At 36.6% G+C, this 18,041-nt stretch overlaps 1 protein-coding gene across 3 annotated transcripts in view; it reads right to left on the bottom strand.

The window, feature by feature from the left end:
• Positions 1–4,265: 4,265 nt before the first annotated feature.
• Positions 4,266–18,041, bottom strand: part of Arfrp1 (ADP-ribosylation factor related protein 1) — a 140,305-nt gene continuing 126,529 nt past the window's right edge. For all 3 annotated transcript variants that reach the window (XM_067124220.1, XM_067124221.1, XM_067124219.1), the window contains exons 5-6: positions 11,079–11,250; positions 4,266–6,325 (exon numbers count right to left, since the gene is read on the bottom strand). In XM_067124220.1, coding sequence (XP_066980321.1) covers positions 6,235–6,325; positions 11,079–11,250 — 263 coding nt within the window. In that variant the 3' untranslated portion in view covers positions 4,266–6,234. The remainder of the gene's footprint in view (positions 6,326–11,078; positions 11,251–18,041) is intronic.

Here is an 18,041-nt window from a genome sequence, read left to right as displayed (position 1 = left end):
GTGTGTGAAGATTAGTAGCAAATTTTGTAATTATAGTTTTATTGTTATTATCATTATTATTATTATTATTTAATCTTATTAATATTTGAAAATTAGTACTTATTATAAGGTAAAAAATTTATTTATCATAGAAAACAAATAAACATATACACGTACCATTAAAATTCTCTCATCTAAGTAAGAGAGAGAGAGAGAGAGAGAGAGAGAGATTATTAGTCTTATTATTTAATGTTATTCAAGTTACAAATAAAAGCTCGAAAACTTATAAATTACATAAAAAATTAAACACTTTTGCAGGGTTTCTCAGTATTCGCTAATGTTCATGTGTGTGTGAAAAACTTGTATGTGACAATTAGTTAGGTTCCAACGAAAAGTTCGCTTCTGTGAATTCGCGCAAGTTCGTGGTATTACTGTATACATATATACTGTATATATATACAGGTAGTCCCTGGTTATCAGCAATCCGTTTTTTTGGCACTTGTCTAACAACGAAAATCTGCAATTCTGCTTATTGGAGCCGACACATACCTAACAGAGGCGGGCCAATCTCCGGTTATCGGTGCCAATAAGTGCCCAGTTATCAGTGATTTTCGCTTATCGTCACGCTGTTGGAATGGAACCCCCTCTAATATCCTGGGACTACAGTATAAGACTGAACTACTACTACTTCTCTCTAGCAAGAAGAATTCAACAATAACCCATCCTGTATCAATTTTTATTTTTTAAATTACTTCTTTTCACTCTTCATTCATATTTTCCTTTCATCTGACACTCATGAACATGTAAATTTAGCCTCCTATTGACTTATCACACCTTCATACAAGTGTCTACTGGCACAAACCAACTCCAAGATGCAAACTCCTAAAACCCATTCTGTAAGCCAGGCTAATGTATTGTCTTTAGAATGGGGTGCTTTTGCACGGGCAACAGAGGACTCGAAGAATGGTTTTTTTTAATTCTGATAGGGAGGTCATCCTCCCACTAATTGGTTGGGTTTTCATGCAGGTGCAGCATAGACGGCCTAGATGTTTGTGGGAAATTTTGTGAGGGAAGTAGGACAGGTGTTACCAATTCCATGATCCAGCTCCTTCACCAAAGCTTACCAGTACAGTACTTTAATATCCTCTCCAAGGCCCCAGACCCCAGTGGTTTTTCTCCTCAAATTAGCTTGATTGACTGAGATCCAACTGTCATTTATGCCATAAATTAATGTAAGCTTTCTACAACACTGCAGAATCACAACAAAGGTATTCTCCTCTAGATTTTATTGAGGAGACTACAATCCAGCAAGTGCCACAATATTAACTAGCTAGTTGTGAGGGCATCATCATCATCAGTGCTCCATACATTATCTCCAAAGGTTATCAGACAGCCTTCAATCCAATGGTTTTAATCAGGACATCCACAACTACTGGGTGTCTATTACTTCTCTGCAACCCCTCTGTATACATAATTTTCAAAAATAAATCCCTATCCCTTATTTCTTATGAAGAAATTTGCCATTTTTAACCAGTTTAAACTTTGATACAGTCCAACCTCTTTAATCTGGTACCCTTGGGACCAGGCCACTGCCTTTACCACAGATAATCCTGAATGACAGAAATCACCCCTAAAAAACCCTCCATGTAAACAAAGTCTTGCCAGCTCATTCCACATATATATTGCTGTGTTATCAAAAGTAGAAGTCTTTTGAATAATCAGTCATTCATTAAGTTTAGTTCATGAAAATTCTGGCACGCTCCTTAAGCATCTCCCCGGAAATGCTTACACCGCTACGTCGGAGCTTCAACCATTTTACAAGCTCACTGCTGAATTCTGATCTCCTAACATGTTTTCCGGCACTTCAAACTTTTCTGGTTTCAATTTTTAACAAAAAACTAAAAATCTGTTGCTTTTGTTTCTTTAAACCTGCATGTGTATGTGTGTGTGTGTGTGTGTGTGACAGAGAAAGAGAAACTATTGGTCCAGTTTGGTTGTTACACCAACAGATATCCATTTGCAAAAGTCAAATAATACAGTTGTATTATGAATGATGATGATTTTAATAAAACTGCTGTTTTATGTATTATATGCAATTATATTTCAACCATTATTGTCACATTATTATCATAATTCATGAACATAGCGACCAGAAGCCATTTGCATTCTGCTAATGCTGACATTTTTAAAATCATCAGCTGACTGGATTTTACCAACATATCACAGCCAATAGTTGCTAAATGAAATGTATTTCTGAGATTTACTTTTTATGTAAATTATCAAAGCTGGGTTTAAAAATGCAACTTACCTGATTTATAAACGCAGTATATTAAATGAAGTGAAGGAATGATTTAGCCAATATCAGATGTTGCTTTTGCCTCCTCCAAAATATTTTGTGGCCTGCACATTATTTGTGTCTTAAGCCACAGCTACAACCATAAATTTAGAGGCATAACACTTTCCTCTCCATTGCATGAAAGATGAATAAAGATCTATTTTATTTCTATTTATGGAAGTCACCATTGAAAATAATAAAATTTTTAACAAGTCACCACTGTAAAGCAAGCAACCCTAAAAAAAGTGTTAGTTATGGTAACTGACATCGGCAAACGGCTGTTTCTCAATTCGATTGTTTATGTTAGTGCTTCCTGTTATTTATGCTAGTGTCTTGAATGTACTGTGGTAGTAAGTGGTTGTTAATTATAAGAAATTGTAATGAATTCTTAGAAATGTCACAAGGTTGGTAAACCTGATTTAATGTATAAAGATTTGCAATTAACCTAATGAACTTTTGCTTCTTGGCCTATTTATTAGTTAAAATCTAACTCAGATATCCATTATCAATGGTATCTACTGTACTGAAACTGAGACAGGCATAGAAAGCTTAGCCTAGTGTAATCTTTTGAAAATACATCTAATACCATACACGATGTATATGATGAAATCATGTCTCTGGACAAATTTTAATGATTGCATGATACACGAGATCGGATGTTGTGCAAGTATATACAGTATGTAAATTACAGTTCTTTTGTATGCAGTATATTTTTAAGTTTCACAGAATGTTTTCACTGGAAACAAACTGTGCTTGTGTATTTACGGAGGAAGCTTCAATTCTGATATCTGAAAAAATCCAAAAACTGAAACTGTGTGGCGCCACCTTTGCAGCCGCTCAAGAACTAACAGAGGCTGATTCAAAACCGTCCCAGATCATGGGAGTTCCCAGACTATGGAATGCTGGATTTAAGAGGTCAGACTGTATATTCTTTTTCTTGACAGTTATTTTACTCAACAATCTATTCACTAAGTCCAAACTTAAAATTGAATTATTACCTACAGATTTAAGAATGTTCAAGAAATAAAGTTATTTCTACATGCAACTGTTACAGAGAACTAAAGAAGTCATAAATTACAAGATCTAGCAATAATCAATGCTGGGAAATTCGTATTCTGCTTGAAAGATATGAAACCTTAGCTATTTTACATATATGAAATCATAGCAAAGTCCCAATATCCCTTGGTTGAGTCATAATCTCTTGGACATTATATCTGGCTCCTTTGTGTAAGAGGCATCTTATTTCCATAATGAAGCTACCCTCAGTTTATGATGGTCATGCCTCAAAAACTCAAAAGACCATTGGTAATTAAAAAATATTTCACTTGCTGTCCGGGGATGCTGATGAAAACCTTGATCAAAACTTAGTTTCCTATGTATAATCTTGAACCTGATCCCAGGTCAGATTGATGAATGGAAGGGACTGGATCTAAAAAGTATTCTAGTAATGAAACTCCTCTCCAAATGTCATGGTTATACCTCATAAGCTTCAAAACTATTGGGATTTGAAACAGTATAATGTGCTGCCCAAGGACAAGGCTGAAAACTTAACCCAAAAAAGTTGACGTTATCTATGTATAACCTGGACCCATAATCACTGGTGGATGTGAAGGATTAGATCTGAAAGTTATTAAAGTACAGTAACCACCCAAAAGTGTCACTCACACCTTATAAGATTAAAAACCTGTTGAGACTTTAAAAACCTTAACTCGATGTCCAAAGGTTCTCAACTGGTCTAAAACTGAAACATGAAAAAGAAAAGAAACCCCCACTTATTTGGTTAGATCATCTGCACTTATCCATGTTTTGATACTTAGATTTTAGAAGATGCTCTTTGCTATGCCTTTTTCATAGTAAAGGGTTAGGAATACCTAAGGGCATGACCTGCTGGTAACAGCATACAGTATTCCTATGAAGCAGAAAAATAAATGGCACTCAACTAAACAACATGGAAAGATGTCAAAAAGTTTTATTTCACATGTATTCAGTGACGTACCCTTAAAAATACCCCCTGACCCCCAAAAAAGGGACAAAGACAACAACTCTAAATAATCTTTCTTTGAACATCTTATGTCCCTTGTTCTTTCACTTTCACACAGTATTTTCTTCAAAAACAATACAGTATTAATAAGAAAATCCCATGCAATACTTCAATAAATTTGCTTATGATGAAATTTAGTATAATTCAAAATTTCTGGTCTTGCAAAATACCTGACACTTATCCCAAACTTCAGACACACATTTTGTACAAACTTAAATCACAATGCATTCATATGAAATGATATATCAACACAACTTAAATTGTACAAGATTACACTGGCTTTAAAAGCTTACAACTCTAAAAACTGCTTTCATTACTAAGCAGAACTGAAACAATTTTATTTCTTTCCAACACAGGATCAATACCTTGTACCTCATCATAAACCTACGATAAAAAAAGATCAAATAACATAATATACAAGAAATATCCTACTCACATTATTTACAATTTTCTTAATATAATAAAACTAATGTTATATACAAGAAATAAGAAAAAAGGAGCTCACCAGGCATGCAATAAAAAACAGATGGCTAAAGAGTAAATACTGAAAAGGCTTTCAACATGGAATACCAACCCTTTACAAAAATAATTATTGCAAGTTACCCTTCATTAGAAAATAAGCCTTGGCCCTCTACCAACATTAACATTAACACCTCTGTAAGGTAACATGAAATAACCAACAAATTCCTGAAACTTTACTGATTTTCTAAGTTTACTAAGAATTCATACTCCTTATATTTATATACCGTCAAATATTGATTATTTCAGTAGATACTTACAATTCTCAACAACGTCTCTAATAAGTTCAACATTTAACAGCATACTGACTTATTCACAAATTTAATTATCTACTGTAGGAAGCACTAGATGGCCAAGGATACCTACTGGAGACTCTACAATGACTTCTAGAAAACTGTTAGGAGGTGAGGTAAAGATGATTCAATTAAGACTAAAGAGGATTAACAAAAAAAATTGATGATTTGATTCTGAAAGAAGTGAGGGACTTAATATGTTGCAGTTCATAATGGTTTATTCATGAATGATCATGTAAGGACCTAACAGCTAAGAACAGTAGATGATATCACCTGACGTCACAGTCTGGATACATTATCCATCAGGTCCCTGACATCTACTATCTTGAGAATTTTCATAAAAAATTACCCTGTATATAATACAGAGCTATCTCTACTCTCTCCTATTGTACTCTTACAAAGCCTATCAAAACCTGACCTAACACACAAAACTTTTTGTTTTGATATATGAAATTTTCTTAATTTTCTAACTTCACGATGAACCCGAAGAAAATGCACACTACCAAAATTTTTGGAGTAAAAAAGTTTCTCACGCAAACCAGTAAGTACCTGCATTTCCTAAAGAGCAATTTTTCTGGCACCAAAGGAGAGGCTTCTAGCATGATACATTTGGTATGTTACAACATGTCAACATTTCTAAAATGTTTGCTATCTATTTGCATTTAACATACCTTACTGATATTAAACTGTTTAAACTTCTAAACTTCTGATATATATACACACACACATATATATTCAAAATATATTACCATTAGTCTTCAAGGAACACCAAACTGCAACTTGTGAGCATAGCAGTATTCACATACACAAAGATAAATTTACAAAATTTATTCAATTATTTCAGATCTGTGATAATGCTAGACTGACCAATACCAGGAAGAATGCTGTAAAAACCAGTTTCTTAAATTTATGTATGTTCTCTGTTTTGCAGATCACATATATACATACATATACAGAACATTAAAAATTTCATGCTATGTTATAAATACTGCAGTCCATTCAACAGGAAATGGAGAGAGTACTCTATCATATTTGGCAGGAAAACCGGATATAATGTGAATAGGGCATCAGGTATCGTTGTGGTTGGGTGGTGGTCTAATATCACTATTCCTTTTGATACATTCCACCAACCAGTCAATGCCTTCATCAACCCCAGCTCTGAAAGGTGCAAACCACTTGCTTAAAACCTTAAAACATCCTGGAGCTTACCATCAACATCATAAATTTGTCTCATCTAAACCTAGAGAAGAAAATATTCTATCTGTACAAAGAATACAGTGGCTTCAAAAGCTTACAACTCTAAAATCTGCTTACGGTCTTTCTTTACCCAACTTCCTTCTTAACAAGGTAAGAACAATATTTGAAAATTTTTCATAACCTTTGCACTAATTTATACACACACCACAATTAAAAAAACCTAATGCACTCCACATAAACTTTATGGAAAGAAAGCATTTGATAAATGTCACATACAAAAATTACACCATGTTCACAAAGGCATAAATTACCTCGGAAAGAGTAAACAACACTTATTTCATTTCAATTAAAACAATGGTAACTAAACAATTATTGATTTTGGAGACTGATTGAAGGCCTTTTTCTGTTTAGAGAGAGAGAGAGAGAGAGAGAGAGAGAGAGAGAGAGAGAGAGAGAGAGAGAGAGAGAGAGAGAGAGAGAGAGAGAGAGAGAGAGAGAGAGAGATCCAAAATACAAACAGAAGTAAATCCAGTCCTAACTTTTTTCAATTGTATTTTTCATAGGTATACAAACCACAGAGTTTTACACAGGAGTATTCAAGCAAGAGCTTGAATCAGTCGTTGGAACTTAACAAGATTGGTGAGTGGGAGGAATATAGCACTTACCTGCCACCACTAAGCACTTTTTCCTTTAGCATCAGGGACTAAGCAGGGCGACTGAGGTGGACTTGTAATAAAAGCCTTTGTTAAAGGGATCCTTAATTGTGTAGCTTACCTGCATTTGGGCCTGCTCCAACATATACTTGGGTCCAAGATGCTTCCTGGCTGAAGGCAGAAAAGAAGCATGAAACAAAAAAAAGCAGCCAGTCACTCTTCCATTCAACTCTAGCCTTTTGCCCTTTGAGTACCTTATGAGAGATGCTCTTCTTCCATGAGGAGCTTGGGTGGCTACACAACCTGTACAGCAGCCACCACAGGCCCAAAGGAGACAGTATCCAGGGACTATAGTCTTTCCAGAATGTCATGAAACACAAAGAGTAGGTTTCCAGCATTGCCAAAATTCAAGACTTTTAATTTGGCTCATGTTAATCCTGGCATCCTTCCATTCAAAGTCCTTTAATCCAGTCATAAAATTTCTCTTCCAATCCCATACTATCATAAATCTTTCCAGCCAAGCAAAAGCTGTGTTTTAAGATCTACCATATCTTTTGAGATTGTTGCTGAGAGCAGCTAATAGAGTTGACTGTTTTCTTTATTTCCACAAATATGCATGTAAAAAATTTTGTGAGAACAATGTGAGCACAATATCAAGTATGAGAGACAAGGAAGCATCTTTTAACACAGATAATAGTTCAAACTCCAAGAGAACAACCTTGACTATACTTGGTTTCAATGTCTCTTATGAATTCAATGTCTCTTATGAAGACATTTGTTTTCTGTTTGTTGACAGCTTTCAAGATATTCATCTCAAATGAAAATATAGTTCAGTGCATTACTGGAATCTTAATGTATTCATTTTTTTTCCAACTTTATTATTTATAAAATACTTATGGACACTGAATGTATCTTCTTGTGTCCAAGCACTTAAATGCTGTTGTGGGAAGTCTTCCGTCTTAAACCGTCACGCTTTGGTATCAGAACAATACTAAGCTACTTAACCTTCTTGACCTGAGACAGAGATGTGGCAAAGTATATGCCAGATCTACTCTAATTTCCAGCCTTAAGTGAGATTTAATGAATGAAATTGGGGCAAAGCAGCAACGCCAGAAATCTACTCCATGTTTCACGACATTTTGGACAGAGTATAGTGGGTGATTTTCCTTAGGTAAAATGAAGTATAGGTGGTCTGACATTTTCAAGCATCTGCCCTCATTACGAAACCATACAGTTGCTTAGAAATGGCACAGAGAGTTCCATGCCCCTGGCTTTGTGAATTCTCGTCAGACTGGAGGGTTCTGGGTTTTCTCCACAAACTCCAGAACGAATAAGAATGAGAGATTCCCAAACAGGTTGTTCCTGTCATGACAGGAACTGAGCAAAAACCTCCCTTAGCTTGCTGATACAAGAGTCTGATACAAATACTTTATTCTGCTGTGCCTATAATCTTGCCTGGGTATGAGATCCAGCTTCTCACAGTTTATTACAGTTCCCACAACATGACAAAATTACTGGAGGCAGTCTCTGTTCTGGAGTAGCTGTACCTCTGAGGATGCCAGAACTAGCCAATCAGCCAGGTGACATAGTGAGTTTATATCCTACAAATGGGCCCAAGCTGACACTACGGTGAGCAGAGGGAAGGCTCCATCCCTGGAACAGGCAACATAGTGGGAATGGTAGGTGGGGGCACAAGCATGTGTCAAGGTCTTGACTGGGGATACCCCAACACATGTGCCTGGGTTCTCATTAAACAAGAGTGCATGTTGATTATCCACCTTTCAGAGTATACCCTCCTTGGACAGGGCCAGAGTTGTAAGCATGGAAGGAGCAGGGAGAAGTTTATGGAGCAGAGAGGAAGAGGAAGGAGGAAGAGGAAGGAAGAAGAGGGAGGAACTGAAAAGACTCAGAGGTGTCAACAGGGGGTATTTCCCCCAGATGATACCAGCACACGCTTTTGAAGCTTTCTCCTCGTTCCCAAACTTGTTCCTATGTGAAGGGGACCAAGATGCATAATTCTTGTTGGGAACATCTAGATTACGAGTCCTAGCCATACATAAGGAACATTATTGGTGGGGATCCACAGACACAAACATTAAGGAACCACTCACTTTCTTCACTATCCATTTTTCTTAGGCATATCCATAATTTACAAGATAAATTACCATGCATACAGAGAAAGTAAAACAAGTTTCTAATTGCCAGTCAGGAGGAACACAGCAAGATGTCCTCACTCAACGGTGGCTAACGAAAAGTGCTCAGTGATGGCAGGTAAGCAAGATTTTCCATCACTCACCCACCTACCACCACTTAACTACAGTTTCTGCAATTTGACTGTGATATGGGTGCAATTGCAAAACCAACACCAATCCATGAAAAAACAAATTAGTAAAAAAATAATATTAGTATGAGAACAAATAAATTTTTATGGAACACTCACCTACCTATTAATGCTCTAATACTTGGTATGTCCTCCATGACCCTCTTTACACACTTTGATACTCTTTGGGACTGTCTATCAACTTGTACGAATTAACCATTCATCAAAGGGATTGGAATTTTTCCACCACCACACTTGGTCACTTAAACCGAATCCTTTAAGAAAATTAAAATAGTCTTTTCTTTTTCTGGGTTTCAGTTAAACTACAGGTCTTTTTTGCAGAAACTTGTTTAAATCCAAGTTGCTTGTTCAAATAATACTGAATGGTACAAACCGAGGGATCAGGATTGCCCTCCTTAAGCTGACAGGCAGTAATGACTGGATTTGCTTCAACCTCTCTTCACAAAATGGAGGGTCCTAGGGGTTACCAGGACTTGCTTCCCACCACTGTGTTTGCTCATCGGTACCTCTCTTTCTACTCCCTCCCGGTACTTCATGAGACAGTTCTGTGTTGTCCAAAGCTTCAAATCAATCTGTCTGGCTAATTTCACTGGTCTTTAAACTTAATTTGTAACACTAAATAATACTCACCAAGCCCTCACGTGATGTATAAGGCCTTGACATGTTGGACTGAGTTATGGGAACTATTTTCAACCAACAGCTCTCAGCAAACAGGAAAATTCCAGAGAGTCATGGTCATTCATGCACTGACTGGACACAATTTTCCTGCCTCAACTAACCCCCCGCCCCCATCCATTTTCTCTGTTGCATGACAGAATAGGGGTCAGTTATCAGTTAGTCAATTTCTTCAAATGAGTTTTTTCCAACTGATTTTCATAGAATTTTGATGCACAAATATACTGTAGATGGGGGGATAGCATGATCCAAGGCCCTACTGAAAACTGACAGAATTCAGTCCCAAATTGTATTAGTGCATTAACAACTGTGATCCATAAAAACTTTATTGTTCTAGTACTAATACTATTTTTTTTTTACAAATTTGTTTTTTTCACAGTTCAATGTTGGACTTGCAAATGCACCCACAGCACAAAGTCAAATTGCAGGAACTGTACCAGTACCTTATTACTTAATTTCAAACACCTATTCCAGCTCATGCTAAGGAATACAACTACACAAAAGGTGATGGTTTGTATTCCCATACAAACAGCTAAATCAAATGTGATGAAAGCCACATCATTGAAGAGTGAGAGAGAACAAAAAGAGCTTGGTATTCACACCTCAGCTGATGATATAAAAGTTATAATACAGTACATACTAAAACTAAGCATTATGGAATACACTGAAAATGAAGTGCATGGAGGTCGTTTACTTCCAGTTTCTTAACATGTAGGAATTTGGAAAAAGCACAATGTGAGGGGAAATAAGAGAATTTGGGTTCACTCATTCTTGTCAGTTTTGAGGTAGTGTATGTATATCACTAAGTTTTCCACAGGCAATAATGATTCCAATTCAGCTTAGCATTTATTATGTTTCTAACAACAACTGCTCACCTTTATGTTTCTAACAACAACTGCTCACCTTGAAAGCTACAAGTCATGATGCTGTTAGCACAATAAAATCCTTGTAATTCCAAGAATCTCTATTAGCACAATAATATCCATGCGGCCCTACGAACCTTTTTTGTATTACAAAATGAAGAACAATACAGAATAAAACATACCCTGTGAGAGCTGATACAGGCATCACCATACAATCTCGTCGCCCTATGAGATCTGCTGACTGATTAAATATTGGTTTTACTTCCCTGACGCCCATGCAGTCCTGAAGGTCCTGTTTGTTCGCAAGGACAAGAAGAGGAATTCCGGACAGATTGTCACTGCATATCATTCGGTCTGAAAGCACACCTTACCATTAAAAGCCATTCACTTGAAAAGCTATGTGAATTTCCTTTATTTATAATAGACAGAATCTGTCTTACTGTACAGTAACAATGAATTTCTTTTTTATTTCAAATAAAAAAAATCTGCATTTTTCTACATATACAGTAAACCCCCCGTAATTGCGTTCTCATGATTCGCAGACTCCCGCATTCGCGGGTTTCTCTGTGGAACATATCTAGCCATTATTTGCGGAAAATTCACCCATTCACGGTATTTTTCACTGAGAAATATTCACTGTATTTTCATATAATTTTCATGAATAAAATACTCAGGTATAAGCATTTTTACAGGGTTTTTCTTGTGTTTAAACTATCAAAAAGGGCAGTTCTAAGTGTTTTTAGAGGGGTTTTAAGTATTAGCGGATTTTAGCTATTTGCAGGGGTGTGTGGTACGCATTCCCCACAAATACGGGGGGTTCACTGTATAGACCTGAAGTGGTATGGATAACATTTGGCAAAAGTTGGTTCTGTTGTTGAAGCTTGGTAACTAGGTAGTTAAGTACCAGCAGGTGAGTGAAAGGTGGGAAAAACCTAAACTCAATCAATTAATTCTGTCACTTTTTCCTTTGGCAGACACAAATGAAGGGTTGGTTAGGAATGGGATTATAATAAAAGACTAGGAGAAATTCAAATTACAGTATTCCGAAATGTGTATTTCATTCCTATGAGAATGCAAACCTTTGTATTTTATATGAAAATTCATTCTGGGTGAGAGCTACTGTGATAAACAAGACTAGTGTTTTTGTTCCAGCCAGAATTGTCAGCCTTCTGGTCACATATGTAAGCAGGAGAAAGAGGACTCCTGTAATCATCTGTACAGGCTGACATATATGATGCCATGGGTGACAGAGAATGGGGTTGTTCGTAATCCTAGGAAGCGAGAACTCTCATTTCCTGTGTGGGATGGGAAGACCAGCTCAAAGGTAACATATTACAGTGTACCGTATTGTGAAATCCCAGATAATTGTGATGTACAAAATGGACTCTCCCATGTTAAAAGAGAGACGTATGACTGCGGCATTATTGTGAAGGGGACACACAATCATTTATATGGATCTTTAATGTGGATCTAAAAGTTTAAAGTGGAAAATAGCACAGAAAAGGAAATGACTGAACAAATTAACATAAGATTTGCATTGTAACTGTGAACATAAAAGAGAATTTGTAAAGAACTGAATAGCAAGATAAAAGAGAATTCGTAAAGAAGTGAATAGCCAGTAAAATTTGGTGTTTATGAAACAATTCGACAATGAAGTCTACCCACATCAAGAATATACTGATGATGTGGTTACCTTCTGGTGAATGACACTTGTAAATACCTGATGATGATATCTGCATCTGATGACAAATTAGATAATGCTGACACCTACTTAACAAATTATCTCAACAAATGGAATCTTATGACATTGTGAATTCTTTCTGGGTGTGTTACCCCATCACTACCTAATACATTAGTCCTTCGATTACCTGCAAAAATAGGGCCAAGGCCCTGCCAGATTGGGTAAAAAACTCTACGGCCATAAAACTGTAACTCCATACTGTCAATACTGTATAACCAATAACACTAAATTTACTTACAAACAACATCCATCACACTTTAAACTGAAAACCTGATGCAAAAGATAACTGGCTATTCTATTTTTGCATACTGATAAAATATACTGTATAAATAAAATGTACCAAAAATAGTGAACTCCTATTCTCTCTCTCTCTCTCTCTCATAAACAACACACAATAGGTATACTGAAAATATAGTACACTTCTGAATAACATGGGCATCATTCTGTTTCAACTACTCTGCCTAACACATAAAAACTACTCTTCAAAATACATTTTACATAAATAAGAAAACCTCTTTTTTTTTCCTCTCTTATACAACACACAATACATCTTTGCCTCTACCATGCCATCCAATTGTGTGAAATGCATTCCACAACTTGCAGCTGATAGAGAGGGGGACAATGGCTGGCTTAAATGTCTTCCTCCTCCTCCTTCCTCTTGCCTTTCTTCTGGGCCATGGCTGGGAAGAAGATAAAGTGCCAGAGAGAAGAATGCTGGGGCCCTGACTAAGCTTTAGAAGAGGTCTGGCCTTTTCCCAAACACACTTCAGATTAGCGGACCTAAAGTCTTGGCTGTAGATCCCTTTGCGCATTATGAAAGAACTTTGAAGAAAACTGCAGTCCAAAGTATCAGACCTCCATTTCCCCACTTCCAACCTAACTTTGCTCTCTGAATAGACCAAGGAGGTTCCTGCTCCAATCTGTTCCGTAATTTTGCCTTTTCTTTGAATAAAATTTGAAAGACTTCTCCTTTTGTTGGTAATTCATTCATTTTATTGTTCTGAAGGGTGAGATCATTCTTTGGCATAACCCGTCTTGAAAAAAGCTGTGAAAACCTTCGCCCTTCTTCAAGTCAAGTTTAACCCACAAATCCACAGACTAGTGTGATGAGAAATTCAGCGTCTTTCTTCCCAACACCATCAACCTTCAAAACTTCACCTTGTCCTCCTGAGAAGACACTAAAAAAGCAAAACCTGCTACCCATTAAAATGACACATTTTGAAAGTAATTTGTATTTTTCCTAACATACAAACCTGAGGTCTTTACATATGGAATTAACTTTCAGCGAGCTGGGAAACTGGTTATTAAACTTTTGCAAGGTGGTAATGGTAATAGCTACTGATGGTAAGGGCAGAAGCACCACCCACCAAGTCAGTGAGCACTCAATTCAACGTAGTTTACCTTTTGGTCAAGGTAATAGAATGAGGGGTGGTAAGAGGTGAGCCCTTTATGTACAGACCTCAGGTTTGTATGTTAGGAAAAATACAAATTATTAAAAAAATTTGTCCTTTGTTCCAATACAAATACAAACTCTAAGTCTTTAGATATAAGAGACTTACTTTTGGAGGGAGGATTCTGAGTAAATCCCTGAACTGATTGGTAGTTTGGCTCACCTGGGTACTCTTCCTGGTCATGAAAGAGCAAAGGAAGGAGACCATACCTCTGATCTATTGAACAAGAGAGACGTTCAATTGCCAGACTTCTGGGCATTCCGAATTAATGGAATGTAATATCCTTGATTCTAAAAGGTTTGGAAGAACCTACAGAATCACAGACTATAAAGCTAAGAATGACCAACTGGCTTGTTCATAGTCAGTCCCTTTCTCACACTGCTAGAGAGAAAGAAGGATTTGCATCTACTAATCCAAATGGAGCTAAATTATAGATATGATAATCAGTCATCTAGATCACCTGCATGCACGCCTGTCCAGCACGTGATGGATCGTTCACTGTTCCTCTGTCCACTGGAAGAGGAAGGAAAACAGGAGAAAGGGAGGAGGCTACACACACCTTCCCCTTGCAGCTGCACACCTTAGGTGAGAAGCAACCTGTCACTCAAAGCTGGGTGAACTACATGACTTGTTGGGCATCCACCACAGGATCCAAGGAAAAAGTGTCCAAGGACCTATGGGCAATGTCCCAAGATAAAAGGAGATGAATGTGAGCTGCACGATTACATTCCATCCTAGTACTCGGCCAACACGGTCTTCCTGAATGCAATGTACAGACCGATGCCCCTGGCCTTGAAAGATCTGGCCCGAAACATACTGATGTCCACCAGGAAGTGTAGGGTACGCTCATTTGATCATCTCACTAGTCAGAGAAATGACAATTTGGACACTGTTTCTCGACCAACTCGAAGCTAACAAACGAGTCATTGGCATTGGGCTGAAGGTCTAGTCTTTAAGGAGGCAACATAGATGTCATACTGTCATTAGAACCACAGGACCACAGAAGTGGAATGATCAATCTCACTGATCATCTTCGAAACACGTAGAACGGCGAAAGGCGTAAGCCTCCAGATGTAAATGGATATTAAAGATGTCTTGCTTGTTCAAGGGTGCAAGAAGACGTAGCAGAACAGAACCAACTTCAGTAAGTCGAGAAAAGAAGGACTATGATTAAACTTTTTCAGAGGTTAAGGGGATCGGCCGGTTTCCGACTTTTTTAACGACAGCTTGTTGATATATAGGGGGTTTGTTAAAGGATATTGTGTGGAACTTCTGGGGAAAAAATTTTTGTTCAGTGACCTTAGGTTTTGTGACGCCAGAGCATTTTTCGGCCAAAAATGGCCATTTTCAAAATGCATCTCCTCCTTTGCTTTTTGGTTTTAAGGGATGAGATTTGAACCACGTATAAAACACATATGGACCTTCAATACAAAGCCGGGGATTTTTGATTTTTCAATTATTTTTTGAGATATGAATTTTTTTTTTTTTTAATGAAATTTTCCCGGAAAAATTACAGAAAAAAAAAATTGCCAAAAATCAGAAACTCAAAATATTAAAAATCCCCAAAGGCTTTGTTTTAATCTACCATGTTTCCCCATGTTATATTTAAAATTTCATTTAGATTGGTCCAATACTAAGGGAGGAGATGCATTTTAAAGGCGAAAAACTTATGTTTTGAGAAACGGGCCTTCAAAGTTTTAATTACATAAAAAAGTAAAAGGGACTTCAAAGACTGTGTTACAATTAATTCTATGGTTTTAATTTTTATTTTTGGGTATTAATTAATGCAAAATGATTATAAATAAGAATATTAATTGATTATTTATGTGCCTAAGACACATTCTTATAAATTTTAGGTTCCTGGTCCCCTGTCTGATCTTGCTGCAAGGTATTACTCTAGGGTATCATAGTTGCCTACACTTTTTTATTAGTGTCTCGAATCCATCCCTTGCCAAATGGATCCTGGGAATTACTTTACATTCACAATTAGGGATTCGTGATTCAAGTAATTCATCAAGTCTTGCTTCACTTATTATGATCATTTTATTTTCAGGATCGTCTATAATATCAGCCTCCGAGCTTCTGCTTTCTTTTCTAAAATATCTTTGCCCTTTGGTAGTGACGAACAAATAAAGAGGCGTTTAGGGGTGGATGTGGTTGGTCTCTGGTCAGCAGAGATCGCTGCCTGCGCCGTTTGATGGGCGACAGCTCTCTCTCTCTCTCCGTCGCTCCATTCCCCTCTATGGCACTAATTTCTTGAACTCTTTCTTCTACTTCTCGCCTGGACTTTTCCACTTGGCTTTTCCGCATTCTAGAAGCATGAAGTGAACTCTGGACCTTTTAGGCACGGTGAAAAAACAAAAACACCGCAGAAAATACAGAGTTCAGTCAAGGCTAGCGAGCATGAAAAAACGTGTCCTTCTAGCTTGGAAGTTTATAGGCAACTCTCGGTTACAGTCGGCGTCATGGTATGACGTGTGTGTTGTCATGGCTAGGAATAACTAAAAGGTGCCGAGTAGGATATTATTGACATTATACATTTCATTTCAAAGGAAGTTTTCAGAATATATATCGCAAAAACTATACCAGACTAAATCATTTGTGCTACTGGTGTTTTATGGGTATATAGTTATTGTTACATTTTAGGCCATAACTAGAGAAATACGGCAAATTTTAGCATAATATTTCGTGGACACATTCTTGAACCCTATACGAAGCCATAGAATTTTTTTCAGCAAATCGAATTTTTTAAAGATTATTGGGTTTTTTTAGGCGGCCGATCCCCTTAAACAAATTTCTGGAAGTCAAGGTGCCAAGATCAACTGTCCTTATTTCCTGACTTTATCAACTGAACTGTTTGTAATTATATCCATCTTTCTTGGGATGTAAGTTCCTCATTGGACGAGTCGGTAGAGTTCTTGGCTAGCACTCTGCTAGGCCCGAGTTCGAGTCTCCGGCCAGCCAATGAAGAATTAGAGGAATTTACTTCTGGTCATAGAAATTCATTTCTCAGTATAATGTGGTTCGGATTCCACAAGAAGCTGAAAGTCCGTTGCTACGTAACCAATTGGTTCTTAGCCACGTAGAGTAAGTCTAATCCTTCAGGCCAGCCCTAGGAGAGCTGTTAATCAGCTCAGTGGTCTAGTTAAACTAAGGTATACGTAACTTTTTTTTCCTTGGGGCGCATCAGGTTTGCCACTGTACTGAATGTTCTACTGTCTACTCCTGTACCTGCACTGCAATAGAGTACATCAGTGGTTCTCAAACTCATGCCTGAACACCATGAAGACCTTTCATGGGTTCATGGTATATTAGTACATCAGTGGTTCTCAAACATATACATATGCAGAACTATATATGTATATATATATGTATATATATATATATATATATATATATATATATATATATATATATATATATATATATATATATATATATATATGTATATATATATATATATATATATATATGTATATGTATATATATGTATATGTATATATATGTATATGTATATATATATGTATATGTATATATATATATATGTATATATACAGGTAGTCCTATATATATAATATATATATATGTATATATATATATTCCGGCATATATATTATATATATATTATATATATACTGTATATATATATATATATATATATATATATATATATGTAAATATATTCATCAGAAATTATTTCCCGCTTATGTATATATATACGCAGACATGTTCCGGGTTACGACGTTCAATCGTTTTAAATATATTCATCAGAAATTATTTCCGATCCGGAAGACGGAAGAAATATGGCCCCAAAACGGCAGAATAATCATAATTTGAAGGTTTTTTTGATGTAAAACTCAATAATAATGCAGTTTACATCGTTTTCAATGCACCCAGAGCATTAAAAGTAAGGTTTTCTTATGATTTTTGACGATTTTCGACAATTTTCCGGC

This window comes from Macrobrachium rosenbergii, chromosome 22 (genome assembly GCF_040412425.1).
Source record: "Macrobrachium rosenbergii isolate ZJJX-2024 chromosome 22, ASM4041242v1, whole genome shotgun sequence".
NCBI lineage: Eukaryota > Metazoa > Arthropoda > Malacostraca > Decapoda > Palaemonidae > Macrobrachium > Macrobrachium rosenbergii.
Note: the sequence above shows the minus strand (reverse complement) of the source record. Positions and strands in the feature narration are given on the sequence as shown.